The sequence below is a fragment of the Condylura cristata genome, unplaced genomic scaffold, assembly GCF_000260355.1.
Source record: "Condylura cristata isolate star-nosed mole 26May11 unplaced genomic scaffold, ConCri1.0 scaffold00012, whole genome shotgun sequence".
NCBI classification, from domain to species: domain Eukaryota; kingdom Metazoa; phylum Chordata; class Mammalia; order Eulipotyphla; family Talpidae; genus Condylura; species Condylura cristata.
The window spans coordinates 20,006,580-20,022,760 of record NW_004567113.1 but is presented as its reverse complement, the minus strand read 5'-3'; the positions used below and the strand labels follow the sequence as shown (position 1 = coordinate 20,022,760).

The 16,181-nt window shown below is 34.9% G+C and overlaps 1 protein-coding gene across 3 annotated transcripts in view; it reads right to left on the bottom strand.

Annotated features, from left to right (window-relative positions):
* Positions 1-16,181, bottom strand: part of ANKRD17 (ankyrin repeat domain 17) — a 136,359-nt gene that overhangs the window by 106,837 nt on the left and 13,341 nt on the right. The window contains exon 1 of one of the 3 annotated variants that reach the window (XM_004681220.2): positions 1,185-1,325. The exons of the other annotated variants lie outside the window; for them this stretch is intronic. Coding sequence (XP_004681277.1) covers positions 1,185-1,238 — 54 coding nt within the window. The 5' untranslated portion in view covers positions 1,239-1,325. Of the gene's footprint in view, positions 1-1,184; positions 1,326-16,181 lie in introns of those variants that run through there. 3 annotated transcript variants of the gene reach the window in all.

Here is a 16,181-nt window from a genome sequence, read left to right as displayed (position 1 = left end):
ATTCAGATACTAAACTCTTAGAAGGGAAAGGAGTATGTTGGCAGGTGTTAGCAAGGCACTAGGAGATAGAATGGAATCAGTTTTCATTCTGCAGAACCATGAGACTTGCTGCAATGTCAGCTCCAAGCACACACTGAGGGACTCCAGAAAATGCTCATTGATCATGCAGCACTTTATAATGCGCATAGGCTTTCTTCTCCTGTTATAACCCCGCCTAGCTTTCTTTGCAGTTAATTCTCCCAAGCCCTTTCCCTCTAATAAAATATTTTTGTGAAGCCAATAAATTATTAATAAATTATCTTTACAATCTAAATTTTAGGAATACCACTCACCACCATGAAGCATCTTTATCTGAATTAAATCAGTTTTTAATTTCTCAATGGAGGGGAATAGCCTCACAAATAAGAAAATGGGATTTAAATATCTATGGCTATAAATACAAAGGTTTGATAGTGTACCAAATTCAAGGCAAAAACCACTTAGTTTCACTTTGACATGTATTTTCCTTGAACTGATTTATACTCAAATAGATTTTCAAATAGATTTATATAACCAGGGGGAAAAATATATATAAAAATCTCATGACTCAATATGCAGACTTTTACTGTAATCTGTCAAGCATTAGTGTGCCAGATTTTAAGATCTTCTAATTTTTAAGAATTTATTTTACAGTCAGCCACATGAAAAAGCCAGAACCAGGATGTACCAGTTAAATTAAGCAATAAATTGTTATGTATGCTTAATTCTATACAAAATAGTCAGCTGCTTTTCACAGTAACTGCAAACAGAGCTTTAGGTTTAGATATGTAAATGAATTCAAAGACATATGATACTAGACCTACTCAAAGCTGCTTTTGCAGACCCCACCTTCTAGTGAGTTAATCTAAAGGTCACCACCAGCACAAGATTTTTTATTAAGTCCCAGGACCTTTCCTTATTTCCTACCAAACATGTATCTACAATTTACTAAACATTAAGTTTATATAAAATAATTCCAGACTCATTTAGTAATGTGAATCAGACTAGCACATTCTAACACGGAATATGGTCTGACCGTATCTTGCTTTTATGCTCTGCTTCTCTTTGCTTTCTCCTCTAATCTATTCATCTGTAAAATAATTCCAGCAGATAAGATTTCTTTGTTCAGATTTCAACTTTCATTCCATTTACAAACCTAGCCCTACCTCAAGAATGTCTTCTAGAACATATGCTTCCATTTCAGCCGCTGTCTCCACCATGTTTTATCAAACTGCCATGTTTCTTACTGCACTATGATTAGATCATTGCCAGCAGGAACACTCCTCTGTGTCAGCAAGGGAACAGGAAATGGAATGTTCTATTACATGCCTAAAGCAGCTTAGCTGTTCACTAGCCAGGCATCTACCAAAAGAGCAGGGGGGGGGGGGGCTGACTCACAGTGCATTTTTTAAAGATACAGAAGCCTATTTCAAGGCAAACTTCTGTCAAGTGACTTCAACAGACAAGAGTCTCTTATTTTACCACTTCAAATTTTTAAATCCTAAAACTTAAAAAAATATATATACATTCAAAAAAGCTATTTTACATGTCTGGCTTCCTGGCTGAACAAAAGAGATTGAAATTGCTGGGTCACACAGCAATTTCTCCTTAGTAAAAAGCATTGTAGTGAGATTAATAGCTGTATTAAATCATGCTAATGATAAACAAGGTAAAGAAAAATTAGAAATCTGCTACATCAGGCAAATATAACATACATTACAGGTGTTGGTTAAGTATGTCAAAGATAATTATCTAATTGTTTTAAAACAGTAAACTAGACTTTTACTAGCTAATCTGTTTGGAAAAATCTAAGAAAATAAGTTTAACATTCAACTTAATGATTTATAATTACAGAATCAAGACAAACCACATAATGGTTAATTTATTTTCTAGGAATACCTTTAATTTCATTTAATTAACCAAAGTGGTCTCTCAACTCCTTTTCATAAAAACTACTAAAAACTAATTTTTTTTAAAAAATGAAATTTAGCCACACCATATATGGATCTTTAAATAGCAAATCTGTTAGGTGACTAACAGAAGCAATTCATATTATATTCATTACAATTTCTTTTAGTATAGTAAAATTTGATACTGTCAAATTTCTTCAAATTTCAGATTGGAATGTGAAGAATGGAAAAGAATGTCTTATGCTATGTCATACAAATTTGAAATGATCCTCAATGTACAGATTAACTGAACTGTAGACCAGTCTTCTAGTCTAAGTTTTAATAAGCTAACTTAAGAAAATGAACTTCTAAAAGCAAAAGGGAGAGAAGGGAAAAAATTAGAGGACACTATTATTATTAATACATAGGACCAATTCTAAGTTGGTAAAGTGGTAAGAAAGGCAGCGCCAATAACTCCTCAAAGTGATGATGTCATTTTTTAGGGAAAGTGATTTTATAAGTCTCTGGGGTCTCAGTTTATTGATCTGTAAACTGGGGTAACATACACTCAACATAGGCTGTCTACTTCAGAAATTCTTATATGAACAGCTAAGACAATGTTTCTTCTTTAGGTGTGTTTGAAATGAGATAAAAGATTTGCTCCTCAGTTTCTGATTTTTAGGAGGCATCCTCATTATGTCTGGCAATATGATTTTTTTAAAAAAAAGAAAACAGCCCTCCTTGGTGGCACAGTGGGTTAAAGCACAGCACTGAGAAGCTAAAGCCACTTCCACATGAGTTTGATTAGACCTCTCCTGACCCGCCTGCTGCTCCCCTCAGCAGTGTACTTCGTAGTTCTGCCTGTTCTGCTCCCCACTCTGTCTCTGGGGAAGCCTCTCGCTGCCCCTGAGCCTCTGACCTGTACCCAAGTTCTGTATGAACAAATAAATAAATCTTTAAAAAAAATAAAAAGAAAAGAAAACATTGTTTTTAACTCTCACAATAACACTAAGTGAAATACTTAAAATATTAACAATTACACTGTGTTAACTACATGCCATATGCCACTTTAAGGACTTTCCATATATTAACCCATTTAACTCACAGTTATACTAAAAGAAAGGTAGATACTATTATTATCTCCACATTATAAATTTGGAAACTGAAAAATGAAGAGGTCACAACCAACTTACTTCTAAATTAAGTAGTAGCTAAGAAAGGAACCCAGGCAGTAGGCTCCATTGCCCATTATCTGAATTATCTGCTATACTTCCTCCAGTTGACATTTGAATTATTAGATGATGAAATCACATGTAAGCACACAGATAATCAGAGTTGGGATTTAAACCCACAATGTTCTAAATCTGAAAATTGTGTACAATCAATAGCAAACAAATGATTTAAAAATTGTTTTCATTCAGACTATATACAGTGCTTGCATTTTATATGAACATGCCTGGCATTTGGAGACTTCTCAAACAAAATAATTTCCATTGGTAAAACCTATTTCCTACTACCCAAATAAACTCTTTCCTTGCCTCAAATATTAACTGTTTTATCCTTAGACTATAGGAAGTCATCAACAAAGTCTCTCCTTCAAGCAAGCAAAGATGGTCTGTGTTCAAATAACTAATGTTGGCACAATTATTTTCCATAAGCCATTCATTTTCCAACTTGATCTGACAAGAAACAAAGTTTCATTCAGCTGAAATCAAACCTGTCTCTTCTAGAATGTATAAGATGCTTCTTTTATGTTACTGACATTTACTATTAAGGTTTTATAATAAATGTGATTACGGCTTTACTGCAGAATAATGAAGGTTTATCTATTTATCATGTTTCACCCTTAAAGATCAGTAACTTGGCTCTCCCTGGTGGCGCAGAGGGTTAAAGCACAGCACTGAGAAGCTAAAGCCACTTCCACATGAGTTTGATTCCCGCCTGTCCTGGAGGAGACCACATGGCGTGGCAGACCTCTCCTGACCCGCCCGCTGCTCCCCTCAGCAGTGTACTTTGTCGATATGCCTGTTCTGCTCCCCACTCTGTCACTGGTAAAGCCTCTCGCCACCCCTGAGCCTCTGACCTGTACCCCAGTTCTGTATGAACAATAAATCTTTAAAAAAAAAAAAGATCAGTAGCTTGATGAGAGCAGCCAATACTGCCAACATAACCCACAACCAACTTAGACTCTAAAGTACCTATAGAACAGGTACTTTAAATATCTGATTAAACAACAAATGCATGATATCCAGTAATGCATCCTAATTGTTTTAAATTACTGCTACAACTTGACTAATTTCTGATGATAAATCATTAATTATGTGTTTATTATCTTTGTTCACTAAAATATTAAAAATACTCAATTTATGTTTCAGGATTTCTGTAATTCTGTGCACACAGTAAAATAATTATTTCTGGGCTCTCCCTGATGGCACAACAGGTTAAAGCACAGAATTATGAAGCTCTCTGAAGCCACTGCAGCTCAAGTTGGATCCCTGGCCAGGGAGCGACCCACATGGCACAGCAGACCTCTTCTGACCCACCTGCTGCTACCCTCAGCAGTGTACTGTGCCAATCTGCCTGTTCTGCTCCCTACTCTGTCTCTGGTGAATCTTCTTACTACCCATGCAACTCCCCAGTTATGTATGCTTAAATAAGTAAATCTTAAAAAAATAATTATTTCCTCTTAAATTTAAATTCTGGTTCTTTCTCACAGCATAGGGTACTCTGAACAAAAGGTTGTGAAGAGATAATCACCTGTTTTAAGACCTTTCAGACTAAAAGTATGTCATCTTCCTACTAATTTAATTCAACCTCATTTTGTTGGGGGAGAGGGTATCTTTTCTCATTTGCTTAAAATGGATTTCAGTGGCACAAGATCTTTCAAAATGCCAATGGCAAAAGCATTAAAATGTAAATAGTAATCAACATACTAACACTAAAGCAAACAAATGTAAACACATAAATAATAAATCATGAAAGGCTTTCTAAAATAAGATTCAGATCTAGAAAGAGAAGAGGTAAAAAAAAACTCACTAAAGAGCTTCTCAAAATGAATGGAAAAGAATGTAAGAAGCTCCATGTAACTACCAAGATTAGAAGAACTAATGTTCTCAAGTTGATGATTTCACTTAGGACCTCAGCAGCCATTTCTCTGAACAAGGAATACAACACAGGAAATCCACAAGTGAATAGCCAGATCAAAAAGCATATCTATTCTAAGAGCTAAACAGAATTTAAATTAAAGGTTACTAAAATCTGATCAAATTTATAAAGTCCATATATATTGAAAATACTACCCTTATAATTCTTACCTCGTATCACTCTAAATCCCATCATAATGAGTCAGGATTCTACATATATGTCTAATAAAGCACAGTAATATTTTGTTTCATATTACCAGTGCTTACTTTCTTTTTTAACAAAAATTTTAATCTATTAAGTAATAAATATATATTGAGAACATTGACAATCATTAAGAATAATACAGGGAAAAGTAAACCTACCCTTTACGTACTCATGAAAGGAGTAACGAGTATATTCATCTATAAACAATCTGTATATGGAAGCATATTATGCTTTCTATTTTTGAAGATCTTTGATTTTGATATTCTTAATTTTCATGAAGAATCATACATTTAATCAGTTCCCTCTAAAAAGGCCTTTGCATTGTTTCTAAACTTTTATAAATGTTGCAATAAAAAAGTCCTAGATACTAAGCACAAGTAGGAATGTAACAATTTTGTATATTTCTTGATGGGGGTAGTGTATATTTAACATTTTAATATTAGCAACTGACTTTCTACACAGTAGAACTAATTTATACTCAGGCAGTAAGTTAATTTGCCTGCCAATATTAGGCATTAAATGATACAAATATAGTAGCCAGATCAAAAATCAGCATTAGTTTTAACACAAGTTTTTTGATTTATACTTAGTCCCTCATATTTGTACTTTTCAAGGAACCTCAAATGAAAGTTACACCTCCTCTCACCTAACTTCTGAGCCTTACCCTAAAAAATGGAAATAAATTCATTCCCCAATACTTTAAGAACTTCAACTGACTGAATAGAAGTCATAATGCAGATTCTAGCCTCATGTATATAACCGGAATGTAGAAGAATGAGGAATCAAGACTTTACACTTAAAATCTTCTGCTAAAATGCCATACTGTTTAACTCTGTAACTTAGTAGTAAACATTTCATCTAGATGTGTCTTATGTACAGTTTTGTCCAAATGATAGCCTCATAAATAAAAAAAATGCAAAGACCACATAGCAGCACATTCCAAATGTGAAGATTATGCACTATTTAAAGTTGATTTTACTGCTTAAATAAAATTCTTCTCAAAGCTAATACTTAAAAAGCCATAGTACTTTTTGTTTCTTCCAAAGGTTATCATTAGCATCTTGACCATTCATTTATTTAACTGAGTGCTTACCAGATGACAGACTTTACACAATGGGTATAGGATTACAATGTTAATACTACCTTTGAGTCTATAATCTAAAAAAACTTGACCCCAATTCTTGATCATTTTAACAAGCACTTCAATGATATTTTTTTCCCTTCTTCTGTGATTGATATATACATATATAAGATCTTTAATCCAACTAACAAAATCTGAAATTTCACCTAGGACTGTGCAGAAAACACTACTATATTTAAGTAAATATTTCAATTAGATGTGTCTTATGTACAGAGTTTTGTCCAAATATAAGTAAAAATACGAAGTAAAGAAAGAAACTTCTCTTTTCACATCCCAAAATCATTGTATTTACTGGATGCTTGCATTTGTTGCCTCAACCCACGATGGATCATACCATGAATTCATTCTTTTCCAGTATTTTTCAATAGGTTTTATAGACACAAAATTGATATAATTTACTGTTCTTAGACTACATTCACTTCCCAAGTCTGTCTATAGGACACACTTTATTTTTTTAAGGATTTATTCACTTGCGCATACAAGAAGTGGGGTACAGGGAATGAGAGGATTCATCAGAGACAGAGTTGGCAGCAGAACAGGCAGACTGACTAAAATACACCGCTGAGAAGAGCAGCAGGTGGGTCAGGAGAGGTCTGCTGTGTCATGTGGGTTACCTCCCTAGCCGGGAATTGAACTCGTGCTGCAGTGCCTGTGGATAGCTTCATAGTTCTGGTGCTTTATAACCCATTTCACCACCAGGGAGGATACTATACACTTTTAAATAAAAATAAAAACTATCACATATAACAGAATTAGTTTTTTTGATGTTTTTAAGTACACTAAATCTATTGACAGCACAGCACTCTAAATTTATCAACACATTAACTCTGCTGCTCCAAAGGAATGACTATTTACTAAGAAAAAGAAATATATCACATACATTCCCCCACAGCTCCCTGCCAATCTTCTCCTCTCCCTACTGCTCCATACAGTAGTGGGGAGAAAAGAGGGACTGTTGATAAAAATACAATTAAATCCAAATCCAGAGTTAACTTTTGTAGTTATCAATTTCAACCACCTTTCTGAAGGACTGAATTGCCCAATACTAAGGACTGAAGCAACAGCTCCAGGTAACTCACTTAAGATAGTTTCAAAGGCATAGTGAAATAATCAACATATTAAGAACTGTCCAAGTAGCTGTAGAATCTCATAGCTGCCACTGGCTGTTCTTTTAGTGCGCTGATGGTATAGAGTTGCTGGTAGCAAATTCCAATCACTCTGGTCTCTCTAGACTACTTTATTCATAACAAATATTATTTTGCCCCAAATCAACTTTATCTCCTAAGAAATGTGGTAGATTAAACTGTCTCCAGCTACCAAGGGCTAAATCAAAAATTGCAAAACAGAAGCATCCCTTTTCTATTAATCTCATCCTGACCACAGATATAGGATCTTTAAGGCAATTCACACAAGGAGAATTTCAGAGCATAACCATGACATTCCAAAGTTCCTAAGGTAGATGTAGGTAAGATTCCAATACAATACTCTCACACATACAAATGCACACACATGCTTCAATATAACCATTAACTACCTCCTTTGATCATCATAAAGATATCTCACAACTCCATTATGTTAGAAGCATATTACTAGTACTTTCAATTCCCCACAGATTTTGGATTATCCAGTTTTACTGCTGAATAGGGACCCCAGAAACAACTGCAACACGGCTTCCCATTCTCACAAGCAATTTTGGGGCACCTAAAAAGGTGTCTGAAAATTCAACTCAATTCTCATACTCTCTACCAGATGGCCCACCTCTTCAGACACCAGCCTGTTTACCTGTGCTTCTAATCCATGTTTATAGATTAGAGGTTCCCACACTAGTCACAAGCTCAGATTGTTACCTATGCTTCTTATTGACTGCTCATAAACTCAGAGATTCCCACAAATCCCTCTTAGGGTCTACTAATTTTCTAGAATTCCTCACAAAGATTCCAGAAACTTGTTTACTCACTAGATAACTGATTAAAAAAACAAAAAACAAAAACCAAAAACTCAGGAACTGCTAGTGGAAGAGATGCCAAGGATGAGACTGTGGTTCATGAGACTGTGGTTCTTTCCAACCTGTAGGTAGCAACATTTCCCTCCAAATTTCCACAGATTCACCAACCAAGAAGTTCTCATCTTCTTCAGCGTCTATGGTAGTTTATCACTTAGCATGATTGATTAAATCATCCATCACTGGCAACTGAATTGATACTGCAAACCCTCTCACCTGGGGGTGAGACTCCACATTCCAAGCCTGTAATTAACAAGGCTCTTATAAGTAACCAGCTCCATCTATAGGTGCTAGAGAAAGTCACCCATTCATATAACAAAAGACACCTTTATCACTCTCCACACGAAATTTCAAGGCTTGTGTGGAAGAGCTGAGCCAAGAACTATAAATAAAAACCAAATACTTAACCTTTCTAAATTGTAGTAATCTGAATGACCAAATATGTGTTTTCCTTGGAAACCACAACACTGAAACTACCAAATATCCAGCAGAAACATAAGAAAACAGAAGGCAATATGTACCAAGTTCTCTGCGTAAAAAGTACCAGTATGTTTTTTAACAAAGTTAACCTACAGTTTTTATTCTTCTTATGAGACTCAAGTATTTTTAGAAACTCTGCCAATTCCTATCCTCTTTAAGAACATTCAGACCATTGTCTCCCAGTGAAAGTAGTTAATATTTATTACTTCAAGCTTAGAAAAAAAATAAGAAACATAACTGAACTGTCAAAGGTAATTTTATACTTAATATTTGTTTTTGCATGTGCACTAGGAAACCCTCTCTTGACATAAATTCCATTATTTCCAGTAGATTAGTTTTTAAAGCATTTCTCTTAAAAAATACATTTTAATGACTTGACTTTTCAGCACTCCAGCTTGCTTAGAAAATTATGTTACAATTCATGTAGAATCATTATAGCTAGCATACTTAGTCTTTGGGTCTTTTGCAGTTTACACGTCAATACTTAAAGGCATGTAACAGCGTAAGAACTTATCTTTTTAACTTATCTTTTCAGAATCTGAAAAACATGAATTAGAAATCTGCTTCCTTAAAGACCATACTGGTGCAGCACTCTTTAAGTTTTCAAGTACCATTTTACCTAAGTTGAACATAAAGAATATGACAACTTATGTTTAAGCTGAAGTGACATCAAAGAAAGATTCTTTCATTTAACAACTATTGCTTCACTAGAGACATAAATGATCAGCTCCATCATTTGAAGACATAAAAAGGTCATTTTTATTTCCACCTTCCTTCTAGCTCTTCCAGAAGACACACCCTACGTTTAGTAGTTGTGGTTCTTGTTATATAGCTTCCTCTATGGACAAACCTGGATTCTAATTCTGTTCATCAGTACATCAGAGAAAATAGTGACTTATTCAGAGGCATTACAGGAAGAAAAGACTTAGAATTTTCCCATATATCCAAAATTTTAATATTTAACAAAAATAATAGGAAGGAATCAAGAATTTGACAAATCCCAGAGAGTAAATCAGTTAGAATTATGCCTCCTACATAAAAAGTCACATATGCAACTTTCCAATTTCCTAGAATATATTCCTACATTTCACTATTTCTATCCCAAATAGTTCTGAAAACCATCTGACCCTGGAATGTCACTTTTTAATTAATCTAATTATCTAACTAAATAGATACGTGCAGTCTTTTAAATATTATAAATGTGACACACGATGTTTTAAAATAGCAAAAGGCCATGAAAGTTCAAGATGCTGTACATTCCCTGGTGGCACAATGGGTTAGGACACAGCACTGCAAGCTACAGCCACTACAGTGCAAGTTCGATCCCTGGCCCAGGGAGATAATCCACATGGCGTGGCAGATCTCCCCTGACCTGCCCACTGCTCCTCTCAGCAGTGTACTTCATCAGTCTGCCTGTTCTGCTCCCCACTCTCCCTCTGGTGAAGCTTCTCACCATCCCTGCACCTCTGCCTTGTACCCCAGTTCTGTATGTATGTATGCATGCATGCATAAATAAATAAATAAATCTTTAGGGAAAAAAAAAGGAGTACAAGATGCTTTTATGCTCTTAGGCACAAGTATCAAAATGGCAATATATTGTTACACTGTTATACTCTGCTAGTAGTAGCCATCCTAGCTTTAACATTATTTTACTTTTATTTCTTGCTTGGCCAATTATAAGATAAATGCCTATTAAAGAGATGAGCATTAATCCTTCTTTTGTTACCCCTTTCCCAAGTTTTACAGGTTATATTGTTTTAGTTTATATTATCTTAATATTATATGATTTCTAATTATAGAATACTATTAATTAAATACACTTATAACATGACTAAGTACTAATCACTGAAGGAAAATAATTTCATGTCATTTAGACATTTTTAGTTGAAATGTAATTGTCTATGTATTCTACACATATGACACTTTGAATTTTCTTGTTTTCTTTAGTTCTTTTTGAAGGCCCAAAACTGTCACCGCAGCTACCATTGTTTCTTCCCCTCCAATCCCCTACCACTATATCCTCTATATTGGATTTATATTTTTTGCTGTAATATAGTATCTGAAATAGCCTCATATAAGTATACAGTTCTCGCAAGTATAAAGAAAGGATTTATCTTCATATGACATACAGAGTTGGCTTAGTATCTAAAATATAGACTCAAATCTGTTTTCTCCCAAGTAGTGACTACACTGCTACAGTGTCTTCAAGTATTCAACAGGGTTGCTAAGCAGCCTTTTACTTTCCAATTTTTATTCCCTCGCTCTGGGAATTTTTGAAATTTTACCAGGTTGTGTAGATGAAGATTTCCATTGATCCTGCTTGGTAAAAGATGGGTTTTTCACTCTGAAATTCATCTTTCTCCAGCTCAAGAAAATTTTCTTCAATGATTTCTTCCACTGTGCTCTCCTTATCGCCACTCCTGTTCTCTGTTTATAGAACTCATTGTTTGTTGATGTAAAAACTCTGTAATGTATTTTCCATCCCTCTTTAATTTTCTCTCATTTTTTCCACATCTATTTTTTTGTTTGTCTTCATAAACAGAGTCCCTCCTCGTTAGCTCCAAATCAACAACTCTTGATGCTTGCAAAATTGCTATTTAGCCTATGCAGTTAAATCTTTATGACTGTCAAAATCTTTTCTGATTCTCTGCTCCCTTTTCAGTGAAACTATTATTAAATACTGCAATAGGTTCCTAAATCTTAAAATCAATTACATTTTTCCTTTGACATTTAATTCTGAATTTTATCTGAGATGAGTTGATCTTTTATTCATTTTACCCTCTTTCATCCTCTTATTTCTCCTCAGTTGTCTTATTATTCCTGATTATATTGGCAAATGAAAGATTAGCAAGTACAGAATGCAAGTGTGGACTTTCCCTGTGGTTGCTCAAGTTTGTTTTCTTGAGTTCTTTCTTCCTTAAATGGAAAAATAACTACTATTTAGGGAGTTTTGCCTATGGATAAGCAGGCATCCCAGAAAGGAATCTGTACACGAAGTCAAGCTTGCTGGAACAGCTTTTCTCTGACATATAGTGCCTCTACTTCCCCTGCAGCTTCCAAATCTCAGTAGGTGCCCTATGGAATTGCTGGTCTAGTTAGAGAATAGTTCTTGGACTTCAGGCCCCAAGGCAGGTAACCAGTGCAACAAAGCTGATTAAACTGAAGGGCAGGAAGAAGGCCCAAATAACGCAGCACCACTTTGAAAATACTTCTTCAAAATTTGTGATCATTACCCAACTGCCCACTACTGTTCTATGTATTGGTTGACTCCAAACTTGGAGCATTTCCAGGATTCTCTTAGGAAAACCTGAGCACAGCTCCTGTATCTTGGGTTCCAGTTTCTTGACATTTTGCTGTCAATCCAATCCCATGAACTTTCTATCTTCTTCAAAATTTCTGGTCCTTTGATGGTACCTGTAGTGTACTTCTTAACATGCTTGCTACCCACACTTTTTTTCAGTAATATAATCCCTCATCTATGGGGAACATATCCTATGGAATATGGGTGGAGGTGATTCTTCCCAGACTCTACAGGAGTTGCCATATGATCCAGTTCTGGCTAAAATATCCATATCCCTTTGATGATGGAGAGTCTAAAAAAATGTTGAGAAATAGTACTAATGAGATCATTCAAATCTGGATCTATCTATGCTTACACTGGATCTTCATTCCCCATACACATGCAAACACACATCAAAGTTAGAGTTAATCACATCTTTTGATTAAGGTAGTTTGACTAATATAACAACAATATTTCTGTTACTCAGAACTAGTTTTAACTTTTAAAAAAATCTAAGTGGGATGTTGGGAAGAAAGGAAGTTTAGAAATGTGCTTGATTCACTACATTTAGAAGTCAGAGTAATAACTGTAAAATAAGCTTAAAGAAATCAAATGAAAGTTTTGTAGGTGGCTATTAAACATATAAGAAAACAGCTGTAGACTTAAATAAATCACAGCACAAAATGTCCTTTACACCGTGAGGGGGAAAAAGCAGACATAAATATCAAGTACCTATTCACTAATTTGTTTTCTAAATCAAGATTCTAATGATTTTGAAAAGAAAAAGAACAGAGGAAAGACTGGTAGAGATACAAAATTTTCTCATCTGTTATTATCCAAAGAACGCTCTCTGACATGGTAGCAACCCTTGGAAGAAAAATTCTGTAGCAATTGGAATGATCACTGAGAAGTAATGAAAAGAATTCTTTAACAAGCACAGGTCATAAAACTCCTCAATGAATAGAAGATGAAATCCAATTCTCTTTACCAAAGAGTCTTAGATCTATGCCTCAAGAACACTAAACGAAGTGTTACACACTATGTATATGTATTTAAATATATTCCAGGAAAGAAGAGATCCACAGTTTTCATCAGACTCTTAACTAAAAACATGAAAAAAGTTAAAAAAAAAAAAAAGTGACCCTGGCTGAAAAAGAGCAACAACATTCATGAACTATATGTAACAATTAAATCCAGAAAATATCAAATAAGTAGTAAGTAGCACCACCATATATGAAAGTGGACTAGATACATAAAGTATCTCCATTCATTAGAAAATAATCTACAACACAGATTATGAAAATGAGGTCAAGGGCTCTCCCTGGTGGCATAAAGGGTTAAAGCACAGCACTATGAAGCTATCCGCAGCCACTACACCTTAAGTTCCATCCCTGGCCAGGGAGGTGACCCATTTGGCAAAGCAGACCTCTCTTGTACAGCCCAATGCTCCCATCAGCAGGTATTCAGTCAATCTGCCTGTTCTGTTGCCCACTCTGTCTCTGGTGAATCTTTTCGCCCCTTGCATCTCTAGCCCATACCCCAGTTCTTGTATGCATAAATAAATCAATCTTGTAAAAAACTGAGGGTAAGTAGTAACTTTCCCAGCATCACAAAGTATTAACACAGGATTCAAAAGCAATTTCCCCGTTTGATTTAACACTTTCTATACATTACCTTCCTTTTTTCAAAAGAAAAACGACTAACAAAAGAAATGCAAAGACAAAGAGTTATTACATAATAGAATACAATTCTATGTGCGGCACAGAAATTGCCAAGTATGCACACATGTCTGGGTTTAATGAAATTGGAATCTAACCCTTCTTTCTGACTGCCATTTTATTATGATTTTCTGGAAAACTTGTTAGTAACATTTGAGTAAAATGTTTGGATCTTAAAATCCAATGCTACTTAAATCAGTGAATGGTTCCTCTTGCCACACAAATCTGTTCTATTGCACAACATGGAATACTAAAGGACCTTCACTTGCACCAAAGATAAAAAGCTATAATAAGAGAGCTGTGTTTTTTATCTTGGCATAGAAGACAAGAGGAGCTAAGATAAAGTTCAAATAGGTAAGAATTTTAACATATAAAAAGGCCAAAAACATACTAAGGAACAATCACAACTTAAAAACATATTTTAGTACTTAGATTTGTAAGAGATCTCAGGTATTGGATTCTGGGTTGAACCCAGAAAGCTAGGTTAAATAATGGAGAGAATCACTGGCTATACAGTAGCTAGTTATATGGATGCCGGTAAAAAAAGAAAAAAGGTAGAAGAGTGATAAAGAAAGTTAAGAGATATACTTTAAAAGTTGTAAGATTTAGAAATAGCATGGTGAAATCTTTGGTTCTTTGTCATTTTATCTAGAACTATAGAATAACCTGCTAAACCTATTCAGGAAGTCATAGTCTGGCTTTATTATGACAGAAAAGGAGATAAAAGAAAAGGATATGTATTCCCAATATTTTTTTCTTCTTTGTAATTAATAATATGGCAATAAATGTATGTATATGTATGAGTGTACGTACATAAAAGTGGTTAAAAATGCAACATATAATGCTAAAAGGAAAAAAAGGACACATAAATTAAACCTTTAAAGCACAATCTTTACAAGATTCATGTAAAGAAAGATAACAGTTTCTCCCAACAAAAATGAAAACGGATAATCTTCACAGAAAATGTACACTAACATTACTGAAATTAATTACAAAGTGTGGTAAAGAAATACTAACTATATCATACTAAGTAGTGAACACACAAGTTATAAGAAAATTTTATGACTGCAATTCATTATATGAATAGATGGAGGAAGGAGAAACAATTATTTCAGTAAGTGCCAAAAATGCATTCAATATATATCTTTGATATTCAGTAAGCCAAGAGAGACATACACAATCAGTAAGGGACATATGCATTGTTTAACTATGACAATAACAGCACTTTCCTTAAAACAAAGATTGTCTTTTATCCACCATTGGGATTCAAACAAGATATATAAATACAAAAAAAAAAAGTTAAAAGGCAAAGTCATTCATTGGAATCAATAACAGTTCAGTCAGAAAACTCAACAAAATAAACTGATTTAACATGAGAATTCAGTTAGTAGTCATATACACAAAATCAAAATATCTAAATGAGTAAGTTCCTTTACTCTTAACAATAGTTCTTTAGAAAGTACAATAAGAAATATGCCAGTCACAATAGTAGTAAGAATTATTATATAACCTAGAGTAAACTCCATGAGAAATGTGCAAATCCTATATGAAAACTATGAAATTTTATTTAAGACAAACAAAGGTTATTAAAAAAGAGAGGCAGGACCTCCCTGGTGGCACAGTAGGTTGAAGCGCAGAACTACGAAATTAGCTACAGCAACTTCAGCATAAGTTCGATCCCCTGCCAGGGGGGTGACCCACATGTTGTGCAGACCTCTCCTGTCTCGCCCACTGCTCCCTTCCGCAGTGTACATCCATCAATCTGCCTGTTTTGCTCCGCACTGTCTCTTTTAGCCCCCCTGCACCTCTGGCCTATACCCCAGTTCTGTATGAGTAAATAAATAAATCTTTAAAAAAAAAAAAAAAAAGAGGGCCCTCCGTGGTGGCGCAGAGGGTTAGAGCACAGCACTGAGAATCTAGAGCCGCTTCCGCATGACTTTGATTCCCGCCTGCCCTGGAGGTGACCACATGGCTTGGCAGACATCTCCTGACCCACCCGCTGCTCCCCTCAGCAGTGTACTTCATGAATCTGCCTGTTCTGCTCCCCGCTCTGTCTCTGATGAATCTTCTCACCGCCCCTGCATCTCTGCCCTGTACCCCAGTTCTGTATGCACAAATAAATAAATCTTTAAAAAAAAAAAAAAGAGGCATGCTGTTTCTGAATGAGAATCCTCAGTATCGCTGCAACCCAAATTAGTAACAATTTCAATGCAATTCCAATCAAAATCTCAATAGCATATTTTATGACACTTTACAAAAGCCACCTGCCAAGTTAAAAGTATAATACCCCAAACTCTTAATGAAT